Source organism: Balaenoptera musculus, chromosome 3 (genome assembly GCF_009873245.2).
Source record: "Balaenoptera musculus isolate JJ_BM4_2016_0621 chromosome 3, mBalMus1.pri.v3, whole genome shotgun sequence".
Taxonomy (NCBI): Eukaryota; Metazoa; Chordata; class Mammalia; order Artiodactyla; family Balaenopteridae; genus Balaenoptera; species Balaenoptera musculus.
Genome location: NC_045787.1, coordinates 161,388,999 through 161,414,436, shown reverse-complemented (window position 1 = coordinate 161,414,436; position 25,438 = coordinate 161,388,999). Strand labels below are relative to the sequence as shown.

General features: G+C 49.9%; 2 protein-coding genes across 4 annotated transcripts; one reads left to right on the top strand and one right to left on the bottom strand.

Moving 5' to 3' along the window:
- The first annotated feature begins 1,946 nt into the window (after positions 1–1,946).
- Positions 1,947–15,795, top strand: SYCE2 (synaptonemal complex central element protein 2). Of its 3 annotated transcripts, none has more exons than XM_036846025.1 (5): positions 1,947–1,992; positions 2,605–2,720; positions 12,650–12,860; positions 14,189–14,377; positions 15,486–15,795. In XM_036846025.1, exons 1-5 carry the CDS (start codon positions 1,978–1,980, stop codon positions 15,531–15,533), a joined length of 579 nt encoding a protein of 192 aa, XP_036701920.1. In that variant the 5' UTR covers positions 1,947–1,977; the 3' UTR covers positions 15,534–15,795. The 3 variants fall into 3 exon arrangements, with proteins under 3 accessions (XP_036701920.1, XP_036701919.1, XP_036701918.1); XM_036846024.1 differs by having other exon boundaries at positions 1,949–1,992; positions 2,587–2,720; positions 12,653–12,860; XM_036846023.1 differs by having other exon boundaries at positions 1,949–1,992; positions 2,587–2,720.
- GCDH (glutaryl-CoA dehydrogenase) lies at positions 14,853–21,134 on the bottom strand. Its single transcript, XM_036846021.1, has 12 exons — positions 21,053–21,134; positions 20,847–20,976; positions 20,722–20,757; positions 20,296–20,439; positions 20,059–20,121; positions 19,600–19,770; positions 18,753–18,882; positions 18,455–18,671; positions 17,810–17,913; positions 17,419–17,544; positions 16,973–17,133; positions 14,853–15,401 (listed from the first exon to the last, which is right to left on the bottom strand). Exons 2-12 carry the CDS (start codon positions 20,935–20,937, stop codon positions 15,328–15,330), a joined length of 1,317 nt encoding a protein of 438 aa, XP_036701916.1. The 5' UTR covers positions 20,938–20,976; positions 21,053–21,134; the 3' UTR covers positions 14,853–15,327.
- Positions 21,135–25,438: the final 4,304 nt, after the last annotated feature.

The window sequence follows — 25,438 nt, the reverse complement described above, 5'->3', positions numbered from 1 at the left end:
TGACGGTGAAGCATATATAAGATAAGCATAATACAGCAAACACCCAAGAATCCACCCCTAGTTCATTTGAATCTGAACATAGATTATATTTGCTTTGGATCTTTCACTTTTCAGATCTGTGCGACTAATGGTTTGAAGACCCTATGAGCTTGTCCTAGTTTCTTTTGCCCCCAGCCCACTAAGGTTGCCGCCTCCTGAATTTGGTATTTATCATTCTCATGTGCTTTTAAACTGTTGCTACTTACGTCTGTCACTTTAACAAGACATGGTTTCAATTTGCATGTTTTCAAATGTTACACAGACCATGCACCATAAAAATCATCCTGCATCTTCTGTGTTGCCTTTGTTTTGGTTTGGTGCCGTGTGTTTGTGTATGCATGCTTAAAAGCAAGTCTGAGATTTTTCCCAGTAGATAATACTCAAATCTTCAAATCTGATGCTGCAGGAAGATGCATCTCGTTTGACTTGTAGCTTTGCCACAAGATACTGTTAGCCACTGTTTATTAAACTCTTAATGTGTTCCAAATGTTTATCCCTGAAACCCTTATGATAGTCTCATGTTTTAGATTTTATCGCCTTGCTACTAGACCAAGATGGGTTTTGAGAGTGAGTGGCAGTTTAATGATCACCCCCATTGGTAGGAGCCCAGATTGAAACCCAGTTCTCCAGAACGTAGGTGTGAAGGTGCGTGCTCTAGTGTGTGGCCAGGGACAGAGCCCTGCACAGAAGGGCCGAGCAATGTGAGCAGATTCCCACTGTCTCCCTTTCATGAACACGGTGACAGGTGTCCCAACGAGGAGCTCCACCTCCTTCCCAGTCAGTTGGGACCAAGTCCCAACCCTTCATCCTTCACCAACTGCTTCCCCCAAGCCCTGCTCGCCCCACCAGGCCTGGCTACTCCTCAGAGGCACTGAGCTTGCTCAGACCTCAGGGCCTTTGCCCAACCGTTTCAAATCCTTTGCCCTTTTTTTTTTTTTTTAATTAGAAATTTAAGAATTACAACATTGAATTTTTTTTTAAATTTTTAATTAATTAATTAATTTATGGCTGTGTTGGGTCTTCGTTGCTGCGCACGGGCTTTCTCTAGTTGTGGCGAGCGGGGGCCACTCTTCATCGCGGTGCGCGGGCCTCTCACTGTCGCGGCCTCTCTTGTTGCGGAGCACAGGCTCCAGACGCGCAGGCTCGGTAGTTGTGGCTCACGGGCCCAGTTGCTCCGCGGCATGTGGGATCTTCCCAGACCAGGGCTCGAACCCGTGTTCCCTGCATTGGCAGGCAGATTCTCAACCACTGCGCCACCAGGGAAGCCCTTTGCCCATTTTTAAACTGGGTTTTTTCTGTCTCACTGAGTTACAAGAGGTCTTTGTAGATACTGGATACGAGTTGTTAAATATTTTCTCCCAGTCTGTGGCTCCTTGTGTGCCAATTACTATTACTGTTGTCACTATTAATTCATTATTGTTATTACTACTATTATTATTAAGGGGTATGGGCCCAACTCTTAAGGGCCAGGCCCCCACGCTTTCAAGGAGCTTCTGGTTTTGGAGCGCAGGTAACTCTGATTCAAGGTGGTAACTGCATAAACTTTTTCACTGAGGGCAATAGGTCGTAATCAAGGGACAGCAAAGGTCAGAATTTTTTATTGGAAAGACTTCTCCGGGCAGAGCAGATGAACGGAAACGTAAGGAATGAACGGAGGGTTCTCAGGATTCCCCTACTGACCTTGGGCCCTGGAACTTCACACATGCGTACACGCGCGCTCAGAGACCACAGGCTCCTCCCGGCGGTGCCGGCTGCGCGCGCAGCCCCTAGACAGCCCAACCGCCACTTAACGGCTGTCCCCGCCCCACTGCGCGCGCAAGTTCCCAGAAGGAGGCGGGGCCAGGAGTGCGCACCGCGGCCCATCTTGGGGGCGGGGCATTCCGGGGGCGGGGCAGCGCGTGCGCAGAGGGCGCGAACAAGAAGGCGGGAAAAGACGGAATGGAGCGGCAGGGAGTAAGCTGCGCTTGTTTCCTTCGCGCGGGCGGTAGGCGGACGGGCAGGGAATGGCAGCGATCTTGGGCTTCCCCGACGAACCCGAGCCCTGCCGCTTGTCTCCTGCCATCGCGGCCCCTCCTCGCCCGGCTGGGCTCCGATTTCCTGACTGACCTACCGGGCCCTGACTAACCGACTGATTGTGTGACTGACGCGCCGACAGCCCAGGCCAGACCGACTTCCACGCATGGCGAGTGGCAGGAGTAGGGTAGAGACAGACTCAGACATCCACGCGCCTCACCCGTTTTTCTTCTTTTTCTGCTACCTCTTTTCCCTCCTTGAAGGCCTTGAGCCGACTCGCACACCAATTAGCCCAGGCTCCCCAGCACCCCATCCGGAACACCTGTCCTCACCCCGCCCCCTCCAGGTCTCCCCACCTCAGTCCTCCTGTGCTCCAGGCACAGGATCCCCGCGGTCCTCGTGGTGCCCGTCCCAGCACCCCCCGTCTCTTCTGCGGGTCCCCAACATTCCGCAGCGGCAGACAGGGGTGCCCAGGGTTGAAGGGGCGGGAGGAGGGGGATCTGACCACTTCTCGCTCTCCTTCGACCTCTCAAGCGCTGGCCGTGCTCACAGGTGGACATGCCCCAGGTAGAGTGCAAGGACCAGGAGCCACAGCTGTTGGGGGAGAGCCAGGAGCAGCAGCAAGGCGAGGAGAGCCGCGAAGAGGAGGCTGGTCGAGGGTCAGCTAGGTGAGGAAGAACCCGGCCCATCGAGTCCAAACAGACCCCTGAGTCCCTCTCATTCACCCTTTTCTTCCACAAGACCCTACCAGTGTCTGCTCTTGTCGCATTTGTTGCACATACTCGTCCAGCATCTCCCATGTGCCTGGGATGGAAGTGCTGGGGACACAGCAGTGAGGTGACATTCTAGGGGAATGTCTGTAAACTGGGGAATATGCAGTAGTCAGGGGATGCTCAGTGCTCTGGGGGAAAAAATAGGGAGAGAGTGACAGGTGGCCAGTTTATTTATTTATTTATTTTTAAGTTGATAAAATACATTTTGTTCATTCTGATGCAAAGCCAGTCTAAATCAGCTAAGTCTAAATTATAAAATAAGCTTTTAACAACTACAAAACAACTTTTATATATATGCATTAGCCAATCTAAATTAATCCAGCCAAGTATTGCTTTGAAGAGGCCCTGAGATACCTGGAGTTCATTTGAAAATGAAGAAAAAATTGCTTAAGAACATCATATAGCAGTTCCTGTTCAAGACAGCTATGTATTGGGTTGGCCAAAAAGTTTGTTCGAGTGTTCCATAAAATGGTCAGAAAAACCCGAACGAACTTTTTGGCCAACCCCCTATGATGCCTGTGAACTCCCCTCCTCCCAACAGTCTACAGCTACACATGGAACAACTTCCTCTTATAAAAACCTAAAGGCTGGCTGAGTAATAACTACACATTAGGCAAATGAGAAGAAAATCACATCAAAGTGGGTAGGAAAGGCTAGGAAACAATCTCACCATGTGCCCCACCCCCAGTGCAATGTCCCACAAGCAGGAGGGAACTCAAACCCTGGAACCTCTCCCTGAGGACTGAAGGGTTCAAACCCACTCCTCAGGCATTTCAACTTTTAAGACATACACTGGAGAGATAAGCTCCCCAAATATCTAACTCTGAAAACCAACAGGGCTCATGTTCCTAGACCCACCAGACTCTAGTGATCTTAGAAGCTGCTCTTTTTTTTTTTTTTTTTAACATCTTGATTGGAGTATAATTGCTTTACAATGGTGTGTTAGTTTCTGCTGTATAACAAAGTGAATCAGCAATACATATACATATATCCCCATATCTCCTCCCTCTTGCGTCTCCCTCCCACCCTCCCTATCCCACCCCTCTAGGTGGTCCAGGTGGCCAGTTTAGATCAGAGGGTCAGGGAAGGCTTCACGGAGGAGGTGACAAGTGAACCATGAGGGTAAGGAGGACTACACTCCAGGCAGAGACACAGCAGCTGCAAAGGCCCGGAGGGAGGACTGTGCTGGAGCAGCATGAGTAAGAGGGAGATAGTAAGAGATACAGTCAGACAGGTGATGGGACTTTGGATGATAATTACCCATGAAAAGATTTGGAATAGAGGAGTGACAGGAAGTGACTACAGCAGGGTGAGGACTATTGTTAATAAAGTTTTATTAGAACAGGGTTGCTTCTGCAGAGGTGAATTGTTGCACCTGAGACCATATGGCCCGCAAAGCAGAAGACTTCCTATCTGGCCCTTTATAGAAGTTTGTAGTCCTCTGGACTAAAAGGCTCCCTCTAGCTGCTGTGTAGAGAATAGATTATTGAGGGCAGGATTGGAAGCAGGGAGGCCAGTGATGAGGCAGTTGGAATAATTTATGTGCAAGATGACCCTAACTTGACCCAGGGTGGATCCATGTAGGTGATGAGAAGTGGTCAGATTCTGGGTAGATTTAAGAAGATAGAACTAACATAAACTGCTAGGAGATTCGATGTTGGAGTGAGAGAAAGAGGAGTGTCATGGATGACTTTAAAAAGACATTTTTGTCTTGTACATTTATTCACCAAGTATTTATCAAGGGTCTTCTTTACCCAAACACTGTTTTAGATGCTGGGGATGCAATAGTGAACAAATCAGAATTCCTGCTCTCTTGGAGCTGACTTTCTTTCACTTAGTAATACGCACTTAGTAATTTACACAATGTACCCCAGTTTATTTATCTACTCACCTATTGAAGGACATCTTGGTTGCTTCCAAGTTTTGGAATTATGAATAAAGTTGCTATAAACATTCATATGCAGGTTTTGTGTGGATGTAAATTTTCAGCTCCTTTGGGTAAATACCAAGGAGCACAATTGTTAGATCATATGGTAAGAGTATTTTTAGTTTTGTAAGAAACTACCAAAATGTCTTCCATAGTGGCTGAACCATTTTACATTCCTGTCTTCAATGAATGAGAGTTCCTGTTTCTCCACATCCTCACCAGCATTTTGTGTTGTCAGTGTCTTGGATTTTCCCCATTCTAACAGGCAGTAGTGGTATCGTTGTGTTGATTTGCAACTTCTTTACAAAGTATGAAGTTGAACATCTTTTCATATGCTTGTTTGACATCTGTATATCTTTTTTGGTGAGGTATCTGTTCAGATCTTTTGCTTATTTTTAAATTGGATTTTTTGTTTTCTTATTGCTGAGTTTCAAGAGTTTTTTGTATATTTTGGGTGTCAGTCCTTTATCTGATTTGTGTTTTGTAAAGATTTGCCCCCAATCTGCGACTTGTTTTTTCATTCTCTTAATGGTGTCTTTTGCAGAGTAGAAGTTTTAAAATTTTTTTTAATATTTATTTATTTATTTATTTATTTAAATTTATTTATTTATTTATTTATGGCTGTGTTGGGTCTTCGTTTCTGTGCGAGGGCTTTCTCTAGTTGCGGCAAGCGGGGGCCACTCTTCACCGCGGTGCGCGGGCCTCTCACTATCGCGGCCTCTCTTGTTGCGGAGCACAGGCTCCAGACGCACAGGCTCAGTAATTGTGGCTCATGGGCCCAGTTGCTCCGCGGCATGTGGGGTCTTCCTGGACCAGGGCTCGAACCCATGTCCCCTGCATTGGCAGGCAGATTCTCAACCACTGCGCCATCAGGGAAGCCCTTAAATTTTAATGAAGTCCAACTAACCAATTTTTTCTTTTGATATTGTATCTAAGAAGTCACCACCAAACCCACAGCCATCTAGATTTTCTCCTATGATATCTTCTAGGAGTTTTATAGTTTTGTGTTTTAGTTTAGGGCTATGATATCTATTTTGAGAAAAATTTTGTGAAAGGTGCAAGGTCTGTGTCCAACTTCACTTTTTTTGCATGTGGATGTCCAGTTGTTCCAACACCATTTGTTGAAAAGACTCTCTCCACTGAATTTTCTTTGTTCCTTTGTCAAAGATAAGTGGACTATATATGTGTGGGTCTATTTCTGTTCCATTGACCTATTTTCTATTCTTTCACCGGTACCACACTATCTGGATCGCTGCAGCTTTATAGTAAGTCTTTTTTTTTTTTTTTTTTTAATTTTATTTATTTATTTATTTATTTATGGCTGTGTTGGGTCGTCGTTTCTGTGCGAGGGCTTTCTCTAGTTGCGGCGAGCAGGGGCCACTCTTCATCGCGGTGCGCGGGCCTCTCACTATCGCGGCCTCTCTTGTCGCGGAGCACAGGCTCCAGACGCGCAGGCTCAGTAGTTGTGGCTCACGGGCCTAGTTGCTCCGCGGCACGTGGGATCTTCCCGGACTAGGGCTCGAACCCGTGTCCCCTGCATTGGCAGGCAGATTCTCAACCACTGCGCCACCAGGGAAGCCCCTATAGTAAGTCTTGAAATCAAGTAGCATCAGTCTTCCAACTTCATTCTTCTTTAATATTGTGTTGGCTATCCTGGGTCTATTGCCAAGCTGCCTTTCTAAAAGGTAGATAATTTTTTTTTAAATGTGATTTCACTTGGTGGCAAGTGCTGTGAAGAAACAAAACAGAGAAGGAGCAACTAGAGTGGCAGGGAGTTTAGAGTAGCTGGAGATCTCTAAGGAGGTCATGTGAGGAGGAGCCAGCCAGGAGGCGCCCAGGACCCCAAACATTCCGGGCAGAGGGAGCTGCAAGTACCAAGTCCCTGAGGCAGGAGCAGGCCTGGTATGTTCACAAAACAGTGGGAAGGCCAGCATGTCAGGCCTTGTGATTGGCAGCAGTGACAGCCCGGGTACGCTGACAGACATGCTCATACACTCCCAAGTGCTTCCATCTGACAGGAAAGGCATATACTGAACAAGTACTGACACGGAGGAGGTCAGGTAGTAGGAAAATGTTTCCCTTGTGGGCAGGGGAGTGAGTGCCAGAGGGGGACTCAGCACAGGCTAGGTCACAGGGCGTTTTGTCGGCTGTGGACTTGATCCTAATAATTTTTGTTTTTTTGGTAACAGCTTTACTGAGATATAATTCGTATACCACACACTTCACTTACTTAAAATGTACAATTCAATTGTTTTTAGTACATTCACAGAGCTCTGCAACCATTACCACAGTCAGCTTTTTAACATTTTCATTGCCCTGAAATAATCCTTTGACCCATTAACCATCACCTCCCAGTCCCTGTGTCCTTCCCAGTCCCTGGCAACCACAACTCTACTTTCTGTCTCTACAGATTTGCCTCTGCTGGATATTTTATAGAAGTAGAATCATACAATTATGTGGTCCTTTGTGACTGGCTTCTTTCACTGAGCATAATGTCTTCAGGGTTCATCCATGTTGTTGTAACATGTATCAGAACTTCATTCCTCTGTGTGGCTGAATAATATTCTATATTATGGATGTACCACGTTTTGTTTATCCATTAGTCAGCTGATGGAAATTTGGGTTGTTTCTGCTCTTTGGCTCTTGTGAGTAATGCTGCTATGAACACCCGTGTACAAGTTTTCATTTCTCTTGGGTAGATACCTAGGTGGGGAATGGCTGGGTCATAGAAGTAACATGCTCAGGTTCCTGTTATAAAAAGACACCGGCTGCTCTGTGAAGAATGGGTGGGAGGGGGCATGAGTGGACCTGGGAGATAGGTGGGAGGCTTCTTCAGGGGTGGCATCTAGCAGGGCAGATGGAGAGAAGATGAGGGGGGTCGTTTAGTGAGGCATGAGGAAGGGAATGAGCTGAGGACGTCTCCCAGCTGCGGTGTGCCCGCAAGAGCCAGTTCTACACATCTCTTCCCGACCTGGCATTTAGCAACTTCTTGTTAGTAGCTTGAAAGTGGCTATAGTGGGAGTCTCTGCACCATGGAAATTGGCAGACACTACAAATCAAGGCTTCCCCTGCCACTACTGCTCCCCGCTTTCTGGCTTGGGGCAGTTTCCAGCTGGCAGAAGCACAAGTTATATTTTGCCTTTGTTGAGTCTGAGGTGACCAGAGACGTACACATGAATGCATCCAAGATAGGGGTTGGACTTTCTGACGCAGAATTCAAGGTGCGGGGGGGCGGGTGGTCCAGGGGCTGGAGATGGTGCTGCTTCAGTGAAGGAGCTCACCTGGGGATAGAACGAGGCTCAGGACAGGGCGCCTGAGGACTGCACGCACAAAGCCAGCTTCCTCTTGCCTCCCAGATTCCTCAGTTGTAAACCAGACCGCAGGGCGGAATGGTTTCCAGGTGTGTGCAGTCAGTTGGAGACCAGAAAAAAAAGAAGGAAATAACTGAAGTAGTTTGATAACACCTTCCTGCAAATAGTATGTTTAGACTGGGGTCTAAGTGGTGAGGAGACACAGACAACTGCGAATCACTGAGAGACTTCGAGGAGTTCCAAAAGAGCTTTGGGCTGAGAAGCAGATGAACTAGAACCAGTGCGAGGACCAGTTAATAGATCTGGTAATAGCAGCAGACTCTCAGTGACATGATTAAAATGTGAGCATATCTCGGGCGAGAAGAGCAGAGGGTGAAAGGAATGGGCTCCACAGCCTCGATTCAAACCTTCCCCCTTCCTGGCTGTACTTCAGCAAAACATCGTTTTGCCCAAGCGCCAAAGATTCTGTTGTGTTCCTCCTTGAATGTTTGATTAGCTTGCCTCCCCTCCTGGGACTGCCGCCTGCGGTGGTCATAAGTGGCTGGCGATTGTTTACTTGTATATCCGTTAGGGGCCACGGAGGGAGGGCCCCACCAGCGGGTGGCTCTGGCTCACACGCCTGCCAATCACAGCTTTACCTGGAGCGAACAGATGGTCTCTTCGCTTAAACCCATTTCCTCCACAGTTCCCCGGGCCCCCTGCCAGCCTGAGCTCTTCTCGGGAACTAGGTCCTAATCCTCAAAGCCGAGTTAGGTACTCCTTAGAAGGACAGACCGTCATAGATGAGCGGAGGGATGTGTTCACAGCCCCCATCCCGACCCCCCACTGCCCTACCCCGTGCACACGCGGCCTGCTGTGTTGAGCTGACTTCCATTCCCTGGCCTCCATCCAGGGTTGGGCAACAGAGGCAGGCCCGGGAATGGAGGGAAGCCAGTGGAGAGGACACGGTGCATTTTGTTTATTAAAGTTAATTGGTGAATGCAGGCCCAGGGAAGCCTATGATTCATTAGCATCCTGATTAATATGCAGCTGCTGAGTATTAAGAAAAATGAAATGGAAAGGAATAAATCCCCAAAGGAGAGGTTGGGGAAAATCAAGAAGCTCTCTGCAGACATCTGATGCAGGCCTTTGTCCCATAACGAAATTTGAGTGAGCTGAATTCCATTGATTTTTCACCATTTGTGTAGCTGCCACGAAGACCAGTTCCAGCTTTATCCCTTGAGCTTGAAAAAGGAGCAACTTTGAACAGTTAGCAGCTCAAGCAGGTTGTGAGCAATTACACAAAAAGAAGCACCTGGTTCTATCATCGATTTTAATTTCAGAATCCTATACTGTTGGGACAACAAAGCAACTTTGGGTGCAAAGTGGCTTAAGAGCAAGAATGTTACATCTGGCTCTGGCTCCAGCAGCAGTTCATTCATTTCGGTATTCGGCAAATAGTTGTGATGCCTTTGGAATGAAGGCAATGCAGTCCCTGCCCAGAGTGTGCATGGCGCCTGGGGGGAATCTAGTGTACAAACTGGCAGTGTTGTGATTAGAAAGCAAAGGTGAGGTAAGGATGCTCCAAAAGTTGCCTTGTGAAGTTGACAGAAAGGAAAAATCATTTCAGGCAAAGGCTGATGAGTTTGGTGAAACTGTGGAAGGTTTCAAGTTGCTGGGAGTGGAGGGTGAAAAGAGAAAGTGCAGGCCAGGGCCCTGGAAAGCCTTGTGTGCTGTGCTAGGGAATTTACTTGCTCCTGCAGCTGGTGGGGGCTCTTGTGGGCTGTGGAGCAGAAGTGGGACATCAGATTGCGGTTATAAGGTCACTAGGGCCCAGATGAGAATGATAGGCGTGGGGTTGTGAATGGTTGGGTGGGGAGGAGAGGATAGATTTGGGAGAAATTAAGGAGGTGGAAATGAAAGGATTTTGTGACAGGATTTAGAAGGACAGAGAGAAGCCAGGCTCCAGGCTGACTGCTAAGTTTCTGGCTTGGGAACCAGGTGGCTTTTGGTGTCATTCAATGAAATGAGGAGAGAGGACAACATTGGGCTGGTGTGCAGTTTTTTTTGCTGTTGTTTTTTTTGGCCGCACTGCCCTGCATGTGGGATCTTAGTTCCTTGACCAGGGATCCCCTGCATTGGAAGCATGGAGTCTTTATTTTTTTTTTTTAATAAATTTATTTATTTATTTACTTATTTATGGCTGCATTGGGTCTTCATTGCTGCGTGCGGGCTTTCTCTAGTTGTGGCAAGCAGGGGCTACTCTTCGTTACAGTGCGTGGGCTTCTCACTGTGGTGGCTTCTCTTGTTGCGGAGCACGGGCTCTAGGTGCGCGGGCTTCAGTAGTTGTGGCACATGAGCTTAGTTGCTCCGTGGCATGTGGGATCTTCCCAGACCAGGGCTCGAACCCGTGTCCCCTGCATTGGCAGGCGGATTCTTAACCACTGTGCCACCAGGGAAGTCCTGGAAGCATGGAGTCTTAACCACTGGACCACCAGGGACGTCCCTGCTGTGCAAATTTAGAGGAGTTTGAAATGCCTCTGGGACAGCCAAGTGGAATGGGCCTGGGGATAGTCAGGTACCTTGCTGGGAGCTCAGAAGTTTGGGAGACATGAAAGCATGGATGGTAATGAAAGCCCTTGCTAGTCATTCATTCATTTATTTGATGCACTTTTATTATTCTTCCCATGAGAGGTAGGTACCGGGGACAGCAAAACGTTTTTTAACAAGAATACCCAGGGAGACTTTAGTTGGTCTGTTGTTTTCTAGCTGATATAAGGCTTTGCTATAAAATGTCTGCCTTGATCAGAGGCACACTTTCTCATCTTGACAAATGCACTGAACACAAGTGTCTGGCTTTGGAGGCAGATGAACTTGCATGCTTTGTGTGAAGCCAGAGGAGGGAGGACTAGATCAGTATCCTTCACTTATTCAACAGACAGTGGAGGACTTACTATGTGCTGGATGCTGGGAATGCAGAGATAAATGGGGAGATAAGGGTGTGGACAGTGACAAGCATAGGTCATAGGCGGCTTTGAGATGCCATGGTCTGGGCTAGGTCTCCCAGTCAGAGAGCAAATGCAAAGGCCCAGGGGCAAGAAAACTTCTGGTAAGGAATACACGAGGACAAGGACACAGCCGGCGTCTCAGGCCTGAGGACTTTTGTGTCAATGAGAGCCTGGCTCTCATGCACCCGTTTCACTGTGCTTGCATCCTGAGCCAAAATGAAGAGCTCAGGCAGTCAGGGAGAAGTCAAAAAAATAGTTGTATGGAGGAAGCATCCAAAAATCAAGACGTGTTTTTCTAAGTAGCTGTGCCTGGCTTGCAGTCATGCCTGACTTTATGGTTGTGTGTGAACTGGTGTGTTGAGGAACTGCTGTGTTGGCACCTCTGAGTCAGCCATTCAGAGCTGGAAGCACCTCAGGGGGCGAGGAGGAAACTGAGAACTTTGGGGGAAGCAGGACACAGGCTGGGGGTCAGGCCAACTGGGCGCCACACCCGGCTCTGCACAGACTGGCTGGTGATCCTGAGAAAGTGACACAACCACGCTGAGCCTGTGCCCTCAGCTATGAGGTAAAGATGATGGGAATAGACCCCAAAGCGTGGTTGTGAGGATGCAGCAAGATGAGGCATGTAGTTTAGCATGGTGCATGGCAGATAAAGCAAAGAAATGGCCAAAAAAACAAGCAGCTTACCTTAAACATTTTAGCTTAATTTAAAACACCAATGGGTCTGCTGATCAGATTGCAACTGTTTTTTTTGCATAAACCTCATTCATAATGCATTACCCACAACTTCCACTTTTGTGTTTTTATAGCAGAGCAAAAACTTACAGGCCTTGACAAAGCGATCTGTATGCAGAATCCTTCTACATTTTTATGTTCTACATTATATATGTCCCAATATATAGCTGTCTCCCCCACACTTGATTTAATAGTTGTTTTATTAGGGTCATCTTTAGTCATTCCATTTAGCTTTATTAGACACCTGTCCCTTTTTCGCATGTCACTAGCTAACACGATATTTAATGAATTGCATAATTATAGTCATGTGTACAATGTGGGACAAACATAACTAACTCTTTTGAGGGGTATTTTTAAAATTTTTATTTTTTAACATAACTACCTCTTAACAGGCCACCTTACCTGATGGGAGCAGAGACACGCAAGTACACTAACCCCAGGTGGTCTGCATGCTGCTATGAGCGTCACTAAGTAGGTTTAGAAAGGGATGGAAAGGGATTCAGCAGGCTGGTGACAGGAAGATCATCTAAGAAAGCATCTAAACTATTTTTAATATTATTGATGCTCATTTCAAAGCAGCAAGTTTGTGTAATAAAACGACTGTGGGCTTTGCAGTCAGGCAGATCTTCTTGTTCTGAAACCTTGGGCAGATTTTGTTTGTGCTCCTGGGTCTGCTTTCACAGTTATAAGATGGGATGCCATCCCTGCCTCTCAGGGGTGGGGTGGGGGTGTATGTGTGAATGAAATAAACAAGTGTCACCCACGAGAGACACACAACACAGGTTCTCCTCCCACCACGGAGCTAATTCAGATCAGCCGCTGTCAACAGAGTTTGGCGCTGATCTCAGTTTCCTATACTTTCAGAAGTCAGGTTTCTAGCCCCTCTATGGCCACCTCCAGTGCCAACCGCCAGCTGATGATGCTGGAAGGGAAGTCGGGACCCTACTTCTCCTCTCTGGACTCGAGCATCGACATCCTGAAGAAGAGGGCCCAGGAGCTGATCGAAAACATCAACGAGAGCAGGCAGAAGGACCATGCCCTCATGACCAACTTCAGAGACAGCCTCAGGATCAAGGTGACGGATTTCCCCCCACATACTGCCAAGCCCCAATGAAAGGGGAGGAGGTTCTTTATGTAAAAAGTGAAAGGGGAGGGAATGAACCACAGTTATGTTCCCAGCATGGTGCTAGGCAACTTGCACGCAGTACCTCATTTCACCCTTACAACTATCCTGCAAAGAAGAGATTGGACCCACTTTGTAGATGGGAAAAGTAAGGTTTGGAAATAATTTGCCCAAGTGAGAGAATCAGGATAAGAAGCCAAGGTTCATCTGCACCCACAGCCCAGGCCCTTACTTCATGCCAGGACTAATGGCTGTGGCAGGAGGGCATTGAGGCATAACATGCATTGTCACACCCATTTGTCCTCCAGAAGTCGAATGATTTGTGACAGGAGAGTGGAGGTCCCTGGACATGGCTGGGGCTTATGTCTAACAAAGCCTTATGTTATGTTCAGGTCTGGTGTTAATGGCTGTCGCCGCCAATGCTTCTTCAAAATGCGTAATGGGTCCTGTGAGCTGGACAGCTTATGGATTCCACATGTCATCTCTCAATGACAGGCTGACTTTTTTCCCTGCCCCCCACCATCTCTACCTACCTTGTACATAGAAAATGTAGAGAGTAGAGAAAAATATAACATAGCAGAAAAAAATATAAAAACACCCTTATGATACCACCTCCTAGAAGCCACTTTGTTGCATGTTTTCTTCCAGTCTCTGTTCTATATACTTTCCTCCTAACCTGGTTGAGCTTATACTATATACATAATTTTGCACCTTGTTTTTTTTTTAATATTTATTTTATTTTATTTATTTATTTTCCTTATTTTTTTTTGGCTGCGTTGGGTCTTAGTCGCGGCACACGGGATTTTTGCTGAGGCACGCGGGATCTTTTTCGTTACAGCGCGCGGTCTGCTCGGGTTTCTCTCTAGTTGCGGCGCGCAGTCTTCTCTCTAGCTGTGGCATGCGGGTTTTCCTCTCTGTAGTTGTGGTGCGTGGGCTCTGTGGCACGCGGGCTCTCTAGTTGAGGTGTGGGAGCTCAATAATTGTGGCACGTGGGCTTAGTTGCCCCACAGCATGTGGGATCTTAGTTCCCCGACCAGGGATTGAGCCCACGTCCCCTGCACTGGAAGGCTGATTCTTTACCACTGGACCACCGGGGAATTCCCGCACCTTGCTTTTTAAAAAGAAAAACTTAACATACAGGCAATTTCACCTCCAGTCACAGGAGTTGTTTTTACCACTTTTATAAGATAAATTGCAGAAATCTGAAAGAGCCAGCTAGAACAAATGTCTTGTGATGCCTCTTGTTTGACTTTCCAAGAACACATCTTATTCTTTCAAAGGTTTCAGACCTAACAGAGAAGCTAGAGGAGAGGATGTATCAGATTTATAATCACCACAACAAGATCATTCAGGAAAAGCTCCAAGAGTTCACCCAAAAAATGGCAAAGATCAGTCACCTGGAAACAGAGCTCAAAGAAGTGTGCCACACCGTGGAGACCGTGTACAAAGACCTGTGCGGCCAGCCTGAGGTATGACTGAACTCACACATTCACATGGGTCCCGCTGGAGGAACGAGAGTTGTAGCGGCTAAGATGAAAGTAAATGTCAACAGAGAACGAGGACATTAGCACCGCCGGGCCCTAAACCCCACAGGGGCCACTATTACTGCAAAAGCCCTGGGGCTCTTGCCATCCCACTTGTGGCCCCGTGCTCCCCTGTAATGTGTTGAGTCCGAACTGAGAAGCTGGACCGTTATTTCCCACACTGTGCGTCAGCTCTGTGGTGACAGAAAGGACAAAGTCCCCTCAGCCCTCAGCCCTGGCAGTGCCTAACTGGGTTTATTTATTACAGCTGAGCCCAAGACTCAGGCGTGGATCACTCTGGGGCGGCCGAAATCCCCACCAGGTCCCAGCGCGCTTCGCAGCCCCGACACATGTTCCTTTCCCCTGTGACTGAAGTAACTTCTCGGGTGGTTACAAGTAACTGTGGTCCGACACTGTGGGCTCAGACATGCAGACTCTTTATTATTCTCTCTTTCCCCCTCACTCTGCTCCAACGTCCAGCATAAGGCACTTACCCTAAGATGGGAGGGTCAGAGGGCGCAGAGTAAACTCTTGCTGTGTGGAGGGGGTAGTCTGCGTAGTCAGACACCAGGTGGGTCTCACAAGTTGCTTCCATGTCACTCTCCTTCCCTCTCCCTGCTCCCCTGTCAAAGGGAGCTTCTGTTCCAAGGTGAGTGGAGTCTGTTCCCGTCCACAGTTAAAACTGGATTGAGAAACTCAGTACAGAGAGTCCCATCTTCTTTTTAAGGAACACATTTGAATGACTTCAAAAGGGAAATTTTGATATTTAAAAATCAGCGTCTCTCACTTCCCACCAGAAGAATTGGCTCCATCTGCCACCTCCCTGGCTAAGCTCAGAGCGCAGTATCTCCCTGGGAAGGGGTTTGGTACCATCCAGGCTCCCAGGTGAAGTGGGTTCACTTGCTGGCTGTGAACGCCTGGATCCCTGTGATTGCCCTTCCGAGGATCAGAGCATGGATGTCATGAGTGCCTGGGCAAGATAAATGCAGAGTTGGTTTGGAGTCTTAACAGCTCACAACTTCCCTTTAAAGTCAATCTTCATGTCTCCCCACAGGCTACAACTTTGGAAGAAGAACAGACCCACAAAGACAGCGAATGCTGACAGCTGCCAGGAGAGCCCCCCTTAGTGACAGCCACCAAGGGAAGGCTCAGAGGCCACCGTTCTGGCCATGCTGAGAAAAATTGTTTTTCAGAGTTCTGTAATGCATCTTGGCAAAAACCGACCGACCAACCAACCCAAAGCTCCTTGTGCCAGGCCCAAAACTGCAGCGAGTCCAGCCCTCACCATGGGCCAAGCTTTGGTGCTCCCCGATTCACCCGACCCCAACCCCACACGGTTGATTAAACGTTTGATTTTCAACCCAGCCATGCTTTCTTCCCACAGAGGTGGAAAGAGCTGATGAGCTCTGCAGAAATGGATCAGGCCCTTTCTCACCCACAGGAGGAACGGGAAAGCAAACATCAGACAGTTCGTTGCCTGTCCCAGATGATCCCCCATCCTAGAGCCACCGCCCCACGCCCCACACTCCACATCCCATCCCACCTCCACATCCCATCCCACCTCCACATGTCTAAGTAATACTTTACAGCCCTCAGTGTTCTCATTTGCTCTTCCTCAGCTTCCAGAGGTGGAAGGCAGAGATTATGGCCTCCCTTTTATGGAGCAAAATAATTCTATTTTCTTCCTAAAGTGCAAATCTGACCCTGTCCCTCCCCTGCGTAAAACTATCTGAAGGTGCCCTCTGCTTGTCCTCCGGGTCATTGTCATGCCTGTAGAAACCCCCACCCCCAGCCCACCTTCTTGCTGTTTCTGGAATGTCCCATCCAGAATAGCACATGGACGCTATTTCACCATCTCTGCCCAGGGAGCTCCTACACCTCCCTCAAGGCTTAACATGGTCCCACTTTCTCCCTAAGAGATTGAGTGCCTGTTACAGCTCCCTCCAGTTCTGTGTGACTCACACTGGAATTGTACACCTCTTTTCTTTTTTTTTTTGGCTGCACCACGGCTTGTGGGGTTTTAGTTCCCCAACCAGGGCTTGAACCCAGGCCACCGCAGTGAAGAGGCCGAGTCCTAACCACGGGACCTCCAGGGAATTCCCCACATCTCTTTTCTTTTTAATTATCTTTTTCTATGTCTGTCTTCCCATGAGGCAAGGGGTTCTGGGCCCCATGCGAGTCACAACTAGTTGTCAGGTGCAAACACCACATAAAATGGAGTGGTGGTTCCTGTGTGTGGCTGCACTCTCACTCCCTTGCATCCACGAGCTCGCTGGGCATTAATGCCCCGCTCTGGGAATGCCTGAAGAAGCCGTAAGCAGGCTTGGGAACATCCCTCCCCTGGAGCATAATGGAGGAAAGGACTGGGAGGGTTTACTTCCACAGTCCCAGTGTGGGCCACTCCAGATGAGGGACACAGGGTGGGACTTGCCCCAGGTCATGCTGCCGACTGGTGACAGCTGGGAGTAGGACTTGGGTCTGCTGTCCTCTTCCCCAGACGTGAGGCCACTGTGAACCCCACCCCAGGGATCTGGCCCCCACCTTCATAGGTGTTCACGGCCTCCAGGTTCATGGCATGCCGGATCACGTGATACTCATCAGAAATCCCATTCCCTCCCAGCATGTCTCGGGCCTGGCGGGCAATGTCCAGGGCCTTCCCACAGTTATTCCTCTTCAGCAGGGAGATCATTTCCGGGGTGGCCCTGGGAACAGCACAGACGTGTAACGAGCATTGGATTATAAAGAATTGACCCTGCTTTGGGCATCCAGGCATCCCTACACCCTGGGCAAACCCAGCTGGGGAGGAGGGTTACCGTCACAGCAACAGACACAGCTTGTAATGAGGGAGAGGCAGGAAGGGATGGGTCCCAAAGGGCCACCAGGCAGGAAGGACCTCTCCAGGGCCAGCTGCCACCATGCCCAGAAGGGGCACTGGGTCCTCCCACCACAGCTGCCTCCCGCTTCCTCCCCAAACACACAGCCCCTACTTGTCTTGATCCTTCAAGCGGCCGAGCTGCAGGCAGGCATGAAGGCCCAGTGTGATCTCAGTGAGCATGTCCGCCAGCTTCTTCTGAATCAGTTGGTTCTTAGCCAGTGGGACACCAAACTGGATCCTATGTGGTCAGGGTCAGGGTAAATACAAGGAGGGCCCTACTCCCCAGTCCTGTCCCAGGGCCTTCCCACGCTGCCTCAGCCCCCATGCAGCTCACTCTGGCCCTATTGTTGACTAAGCCCCTCACTGCTCAGAAGGACTTCCTCAGCCATTTCACAGAGCAGGGAACTTAGGTCTCGTGGGTGGGGGCCAGGGGTGGGGGGGTAAGAGATGGAACCCAAGCCCCCACACCCCCGCCAGGAGTTCTCATGGCAGCCCCTACACACCTGTCCAGGGTGTACTGCCGGGCCGTGTGCAAACAGAACTCAGCAGCTCCAAGCACACCCCAGGTGATGCCATAGCGGGCATTGTTTAGACAGCCGAAGGGACCCTGCAGGGTTCAGAGGGGGCCTCAGCCCCACCAAGAGGAGATGAGAAGCCTGTGCAGAACTAACTTTTAAGTAGGAGGGGGAGGCCCCCTCCCCAGACACCCAAGACATGCAGTCAGTGTAAACAAGGGGGACTCAGGGCAACTGTTTAAGTCACACATGGCCCTGACACCAAAGCTCATGCACATAAGGTCTTGCTCACTGCCTGCTCACTCTTGGTTTGCATACAGTTCTACCCAGCCCAGGGTCTGGACTGGATGCTCAGACCTAGGGACTGATGTAAGGAGACAGGAAGATACACATGCATCAAAGGATTAAGCTGGTTCAGGCCTATATGTACTGGGCAGAGCCAGCATGAGTGAGATGGTCACCAAAATGGGGCAGCTTCTGCACATCAGTGAGCCAGGCAGAGCCTCTCCAAATCACTACTGTGTGAACTCCATGTGTGTCTGTTCCCCAGCTGGGTCTCTAGCATGGTGCCTGCCCAAGAAAAGAGAACCAGCAGGTGACCTGATGCCAGCTCCCAAGGTGGCTGCTGCTTACCGCCAGACCAGACGCCTTGGGCAGCACATTCTCCTCTGGCACTTCCACATCGTCCATGATAATCATACCCGTGGCCGAGGCCCGCAGAGAGAACTTTCCCTCAATCTTGGGGGCCGAGAGGCCCCGCATCCCCTTCTCCAACAGGAAGCCCCGAATGCAGCTATCTTCACACCGAGCCCACACTACAAACAGGTCGGCCACAGGTGAGTTGGTGATCCTGGAGGCAGGACAGGCAGTGAGGTGTCTGGCCGTCACCCACTGCCCTTGCCCACCTGCCTGAGGCGCCCAGGCCTCTCACCAGGTCTTGGCCCCATTGAGGGTGTAGCTCCTGCCGGACGGGTTGTGGTGGGCTCTGGTCTCCATGCTGCCGGGGTCACTCCCATGGTTAGGCTCTGTGAGCCCAAAGCAGCCCAGGAGCTCCCCCTTGGCTGCAGGCATGAGACAGGGTCACGAGGCTGCCTCTCGCCCATTCATTCCCTCTACTGAAAATTGTCAGCCTCTCCACTGAGCCAGGCCAAGGCAGATCCAGCCCTGCCCTCACAGCACTCCCAGGTGGTGGGGGGACAGGTCTCACCCAGGCCATAGTCACAATGCCATGATGGGGTGAGGCCCAATACAAGTCAGGAAAGGGTGGGCTAAACTGTCTTGAAGGGCAGTGAAAAGGAGTTAAGCAGGAAAAGGTGTAAAGAGCAGTCCTGGTAGAGGGACCAGGATGTGCAAAGGCCTAGTGGTACAACTGAGAATTCCAAGTAGCTGAGTGTGGCTGGGAAGGAGCAATCAAGGAAGTGGCCAGAGATGAGGTGGAAAGATCAGCAGAGGCCTGCTCACATGGGGTTTTGTGGACCCAGTTAGGAAGTTAAGACTTTAAACTTTGGACTGGAATGGGGAGTACAGAAAGCAAATCATGGGGGATATGATGGTGGTGAGGAAGGGGCAGAGTTAAGAGAGACCTAGGAAAAAAAAAAAAAGAGAGACCTAGGAGAATCAGATGTGGGGGTGAAGCCCAGGGTCTGGCAGGGGGCCTGAGTGGCCACTGGTAATATCCTTGGGGTGAGGACAGAAGGCAGCCTGGGATAGCCCTGCCCCTGAGTTTCAGACCACTGGGACTGCCTTCCTTCCACCAGGCTCCACAGGCAGCTGCTCACCCAGCCGGGGCAGGTACTTCTGTTGCTGCTCCTCGCTGCCGTACGCGTAGATAGGGTGCATGACGAGGGAGGACTGGACACTCATCGCTGACCTGTAGCCACTGTCCACTCGCTCCAGCTCTCGGGCCAGGAGCCCATAGGCCACAGATGAGACTCCAGCACAGCCATACCCTGGTGGGGGCGGGGGGGGTGGGGGAGGGGAGAAATAGGGCAATGGGGGACAAAGCCCTGCCCAGCTGAGATCAGTGACTCCTGGGGCCCAAGAGACAGAGCTACATAGGGGCACCCAAGGAGAGGGTACCAAGCTGGCCCTTACTTGAGGGTTTCATCCCCACAGCCACTTCAGACAGAGGGATTAACAGCCTCTCTTTACAGACTGGGAAACTAGGCTCAAGGAAAGGAAGGGGCTTTTCAGGACAGAGTTGGGGCTGCAGAGTGTGGAGAGAAATTTGTCCCTACCTTTGATGGTGGGGCCCAGCACACCCAGCTCCCCCATCTCTGAGATGATCTCCCGGTGAAAAACTGCAAAGGGACAGATGCCCAACTTCAGGCCCAGCCTTGGCCCACTGGAGCCCCAACCCAGGGCCAGAGGTGCCCTAAGGCCCAGCTAGAGCAGGCATAGCTGGTGTGAATGGTGGAGAGTGTGGTTCAGGTGGCAGCGGGAGCTCCAGGGTGCCCACCCGCCTGCCTGGGCACCTTCGTTGCGATTGGCCAGCAGGATGCGGGGCATGAGGCGCTCCTGGCAGTAAGTGCGGAAGGTGTCCCTGATGAGGATCTCATCTGCTGTCAGCTGCTCCTCCAGCAATAGAGGGTCCCTCCAGTCAAACTCGGGCCGCGAGGCTGGGCAGAGTTGGAGGAGGTGGGGCTCATCCCTACCCACCCGACCACCACACCCTCCCCTCCCCCAGAATCATCAGCCCCATCCCTCAACCCCCATTTCGCTCCCAACAAATGTGGGCTGCAAACAGGACTGACAAAGTGGGCTTTCTCGGGGAAACTCACTGCCTCAGCGGCCCTGCCTCCCCGCCTGGGCAGCCCTCGGATTCCGGGACAGAGCCCATCCGGGACAGACAGACAGTTGGACAAGGGCCGCAGACGTACGGCGCGACAAGGGGTCCTTACACTTGGCTGATCGGCTCTGGGTCTTCCCGCCTTTTTCTGCAAACACAGGACGGGAAAATCACCCCGGGGAAGTCCCCGAGCCTCAGGTTTCTCCCTCCCCATCCCACCTCCGGTCCGGCACTGACCGGTCTGCGTCGCCGCCGAGCTCCATGAACGAAGGACTCGCAGGCTGGGTCCACGGCTCAGTAGCCGCCCATAGACGCCTCTCAGGGCCATGTGTGCAGCGAGCTGGCGAGCGGAACAACCAAGGCCGACCTGGAGGAATGGAGGCGTCTGAGCGGACTGGCTCCCCTGGCCCTTTGCGCCCTTCGCCTCTATAGCCAGTCCTTACCTGGAGCCCCCGGGCTCACCGCACAGGCCACAGTGCTACTGACCAAGGCTTTTGACCTCCGGAGGGGGCGGGCGGGGAAGAGGCCAAATGGGGTTTGTCATTGGTTCTTCCTAGGACTCCGCTCTTTCACGGCTCTGCCTTTTAAAGGGGCCACGGCAGCCTTGCAGGCGTAAGCGGGCGCGCCCAAGCCGAGGCACCTTAACCCCTTTAAGGGGCGGAACAGAGAAGGGGCGGAAGGCGAGTGCGCCAACTCGATTGGCCAGCTGTATTCCTGCTCTGATTGGCCCTAGGAGGGAGCTCGGCCCACTCCTGGTGGTAGGGGGCGAGGGCAGAGTCTGGAGTTAAAGTAGGCAACTGAGGCACGAGAAAAATGAGTCCTAGTACCCAGAAGACCAGACCTCAAGGTCTCCTTTAATGGGGTACTCTGTGTGGGAGGAGGAGGTGGGCTCTGGTGGGCGATCTCAGCCCAAGCTGTCTGCCAGTCTGTCCCAGGAAGCTTGCTAGCCACATGTGACTGTGTGACTTGGTGTGATTCCGTGTGCTTTGTGATTCTGTGCGGTTGATTGAGCCTGAGTGACTGTGTATCTATATGTGAATGGGGCTGACTGTTTCTGTGACGTTTTGGGGCTGTTGACTATGGGTGGTTGTGTGCCTGTGTAACTGTGACTGTGTGTGGCTGAATTTCTTTGTGGTTTCTTGTCTAATTGTAAGCTCGTGTAATGGTATTCTGTGTGATCGTGTGTTTTTGTGGTACTGTGTGCATGACTCTTTTTTTTTATAATTTTTTCAGGGCTACTGATTTTTTTTAAATTTTTATTTTATTTTATTTATTTATTTTTGGCTGTGTTGGGTCTTCATTGCTGCGTGAGGGCTTTTTTCTAGTTGCGGCGAGCGGGGGCTACTCTTCGTTGCGGTGCGCGGTTCTCTCATTGCGGTGGCTTCTCTTGTTGCAGAGCACAGGCTCTAGGCGCGTGGGCTTCAGTAGTTGTGGCACGCAGGCTCAGTAGTTGTGGCTCACGGGCTCTAGAGCACAGGCTCAGTAGTTGTGGCGCACGGTCTTAGTTGCTCCGCGGCATGTGGGATCTTCCCGGACCAGGGCTCGAACCCTGTCCCCTGCATTGGCAGGCGGATTCTTAACCACTGCGCCACCAGAGAAGCCCCATGACTCTGTTTTGATGGCTTTCTCTGTAGATGTGGCTGTTATCTTTGTGAGAATATGACTAGATATTTTTATGTATGTCTGGGCGATTGTGTATAACTATATGTGTCAGTGTGATTTGGTCTATGTGTTGTGTGTGGTTGTGAGCTTGAGTATATAGCTGAGTGAATGGCTATGCTCACCTAGATCACTTTTATGAGCACTTGTGAGGTGTGCTTTCGAATCTGGATGTATCATGCTTGACCATCTCTGTATCTGAAAGTCACACATCTACCATGACCCTGTCCATTTCCCAGTTGGGGAAAGTAAGGCTCAGAAAGCAGATTGGTCTTGCTCAAGGTCACAATGGACCAGGTGCAGAGCAGGGACCAGGACTGGGATCCAGGCCTCCTGCTTCCCAGGACAGACCCCTCCCTGCCCACCCAGGAACACCTCTTCCCACATAGACAGTCTGGGTAGTTGTGTGTGTAGAATGCTCTGTCTCACACATTGTCTCTGACTGAGTATGATGGGAGTAACTGTGAGACTGTGTCTGAAGGTGATCACTAGCCTGCATATCCCCAAGTGCCTGAGGCCTGGGTGTGTCTCAGACTCTTCCACTTTCTGGGCCCTTCTTGCCCTTAATATCCAAATAAAATGATTTGAACTCTCCTCCTCACTCAGTAGGGAGTCCATCACCACCCTGAATTGTCTAGGATTCTGCATAACTCTAATTCTTCTGGACACCTCCCTCCGCCAGGAACCAATGGCCTCCCTCCTTCCATCCCTTCCTTTCACCAAAGCTCCCTGCCCTGGAGTTGTTGTGGATATTGGAGTTCTCTGTAGGGGGGTGTAGAGGGTGATGACAGCATACACATTAGGAAACCCAAATTGAGGCTCAGGCCTTGCCACCCAGGGAAGTCTGCCATCCGTACTGGCTACCTGCTCCCAGAGGCCTTATCTCCCAGCCAGATGCCCACACCTCCCCCCGACCCTCATCCTCTTGCCTCACCTTTCAGAGCCAAACATGCCTGTTGGTGCTTTATCCTAAATCAAGAAGATGTCTCCCCAAGAGACACTCTGCTTTCCTCTCCAGGAAACCACTCTAATTTCAACCATTTTGTTTGATTGAAGTGAAATTCACATAACATAAAATGAACTTTTTTTTTTTCGGCTGTGCCGTGTGGCTTGCAGGATCTTGGTTCCCCGACCAGGGACTGAACCCCAGCCACAGCAGTGAAAGTGCCGAGTCCTAACCACTGGACCGCCAGGAAATTCCCTAAAGTGAACCATTTAAAGTGTACAGTTCACTGGCTTTTAGTATATTCACAATGTTGTGCAACCACCTCTATCTAGTTCCAGAACACTTCCATGACCCCTGAAAGGAGACCTTATACCCATTAAGCAGTCACTCCCCATTTCCTCCTCCCCCCCAGCCCCTGGCAACCACTAATCTTTCTGTTTCTGTGGATTTGCCTATTCTGGATATTTCATACAAGTGGAATCATATAATATGTGACATTTTGTAACTGGATTCTTTTACATAGCATGTTTTTGAGGTTCATCCATGTTGTAACATGTATTAGAACTTCATTACTTTTTATAGCTGAATAATATTCCTTTGTATAGATGGACCACATTTTGTTTATCCATCCGTTAATGGACATTTGGGTTGTTTCCTCCTTTTGGCGACTGAAACTAATGCTACCGTGAACATTAGTGTACCAGTACTTGATCCAGTACATGTTTTCAGTTCCCTTAGGTATATACCTAGGAGTGAAATTGTTGGGTCATATGGTAACTCTATGTTTAACTTATAGAAGAATCATCTTCCACAGTAGCTGCACCACTTCGCATTCCCACCAGCAGTGTACGATGGTTCCAATTTCTCTGCATCTTCACCAACCTTTGTTATTTTCCTTTTTTTGTTGTTGTTAATAGCCATCCTAGTAGGTTTGTCGAGCTGGTTTTTACATTACATTTTTGCTCCCCCCACCCTTGTTGCACATGATAATTTTTTGTCTTTTTGTGTGATGCATTTATGGTGCACCAGCTCTGGTGATGTGCCTCCGTCTGGGTGAGGTTGTATGCCTTTCACTATCAGGGTGTCTGATTTCATGTTAGTGTGGTTGTGTTTGGGTGCGCCCCCTATGGTTGGGCATTAGTAGTTCAGTTGTGTGACTAATTATATACAGTATCAGAGACAGGTGGCTGTGACTATGTAAGGTTGTAGTGTGTGATCGTGTCTGTGCCTGATGTATAACTGTGTGCCTGACTACATCAAAAGTGTGTTTATGGGGCTTCCCAGGTGGCGCAGTGGTTAAGAATCTGCCTGCCAATGAGGGGGACACGGGTTCGAGCCCTGGTCCGGGAAGATCCCACATGCCGGGGAGCAACTAAGCCCGTGTGCTACAACTGAGCCTGTGCTCTAGAGCCCGAGAGCCACAACTACTAAAGCCCTCGAGCCTAGAGCCTGTGCTCCGCAACAGGAGAAGCCACTGCAATGAGAAGCCCGCGCAACACAACGACGACCCAATGCAGCCAAAAGTAAATAAATTAATTAATTAAAGAAAAAAGAAAAAGTGTGTTTATGAATGGTTGTGTGGATGTGTTTTACACTTTTGTGTCTCAGGCTTCGTCTGTGTTTGATGGGACTGTGTGACTGCATCTTCTATAGTTCTGTGACAATATATCCAGGATCCTCCATGTGTCTGTTCGGTTGTGACTAAATCGTGTGTGTGACTGTGTGTGATTTGGGTAACTGTGTATGATTGTCAGCACCTGATTATGAATTCTATGTCTGAGGGATTGTGTGACTATAACATCATGTAACCAACGTAGTGGATGGTTGTTTTTTGCGCCTGAGAATTGTATGTCTGTGCATGGTCTTTGTGACACACAGACACACAAGTATTTGTGCAGGGACTATATGGGGTGTGTGACTTAGGGACCAGGGGATTTGTGTCATTATGTAATTGCATAGTGTGTGTGTGTGTGTGTGTGTGTGTGTGTGTGACTATGAGCTATGTGTCTGTGATGTGTGTCTGTGTCACCCACCTGGACTCCCTTGGCACCACAGTCTCTGGTGCAGAACCTCAGATTCCCTCCCCCATGTGGGGTAGAAATCAAGAAGCAGCCAGGTCTCCTGCAGGTCAGGTGTTTCCCATGGCCCGATCCAACGTTACCATGCCACGCAGCAGAGGGAGTCACCTCCTCCTTCCCAGCCCCCATCACGCGGGAGCAGCTCT

Bases quoted from the DNA above. Each gene is read 5' to 3' on its own strand.
- SYCE2 (XM_036846023.1), top strand. The intron at 2,721-12,649 runs GTGAGGAAGAAC...CTATACTTTCAG, and splicing joins GCTGGTCGAGGGTCAGCTAG to AAGTCAGGTTTCTAGCCCCT. The intron at 12,861-14,188 runs GTGACGGATTTC...ATTCTTTCAAAG, and splicing joins GAGACAGCCTCAGGATCAAG to GTTTCAGACCTAACAGAGAA.
- GCDH (XM_036846021.1), bottom strand. From the start codon at position 20,937: ATGGCCCTGAGAGGCGTCTATGGGCGGCTACTGAGCCGTGGACCCAGC. The intron at 17,914-18,454 runs GTAAGCAGCAGC...TGAACCCTGCAG, and splicing joins CCAAGGCGTCTGGTCTGGCG to GGTCCCTTCGGCTGTCTAAA. The intron at 17,134-17,418 runs GTAGGGGCTGTG...TGCTGTTCCCAG, and splicing joins CGCTTGAAGGATCAAGACAA to GGCCACCCCGGAAATGATCT.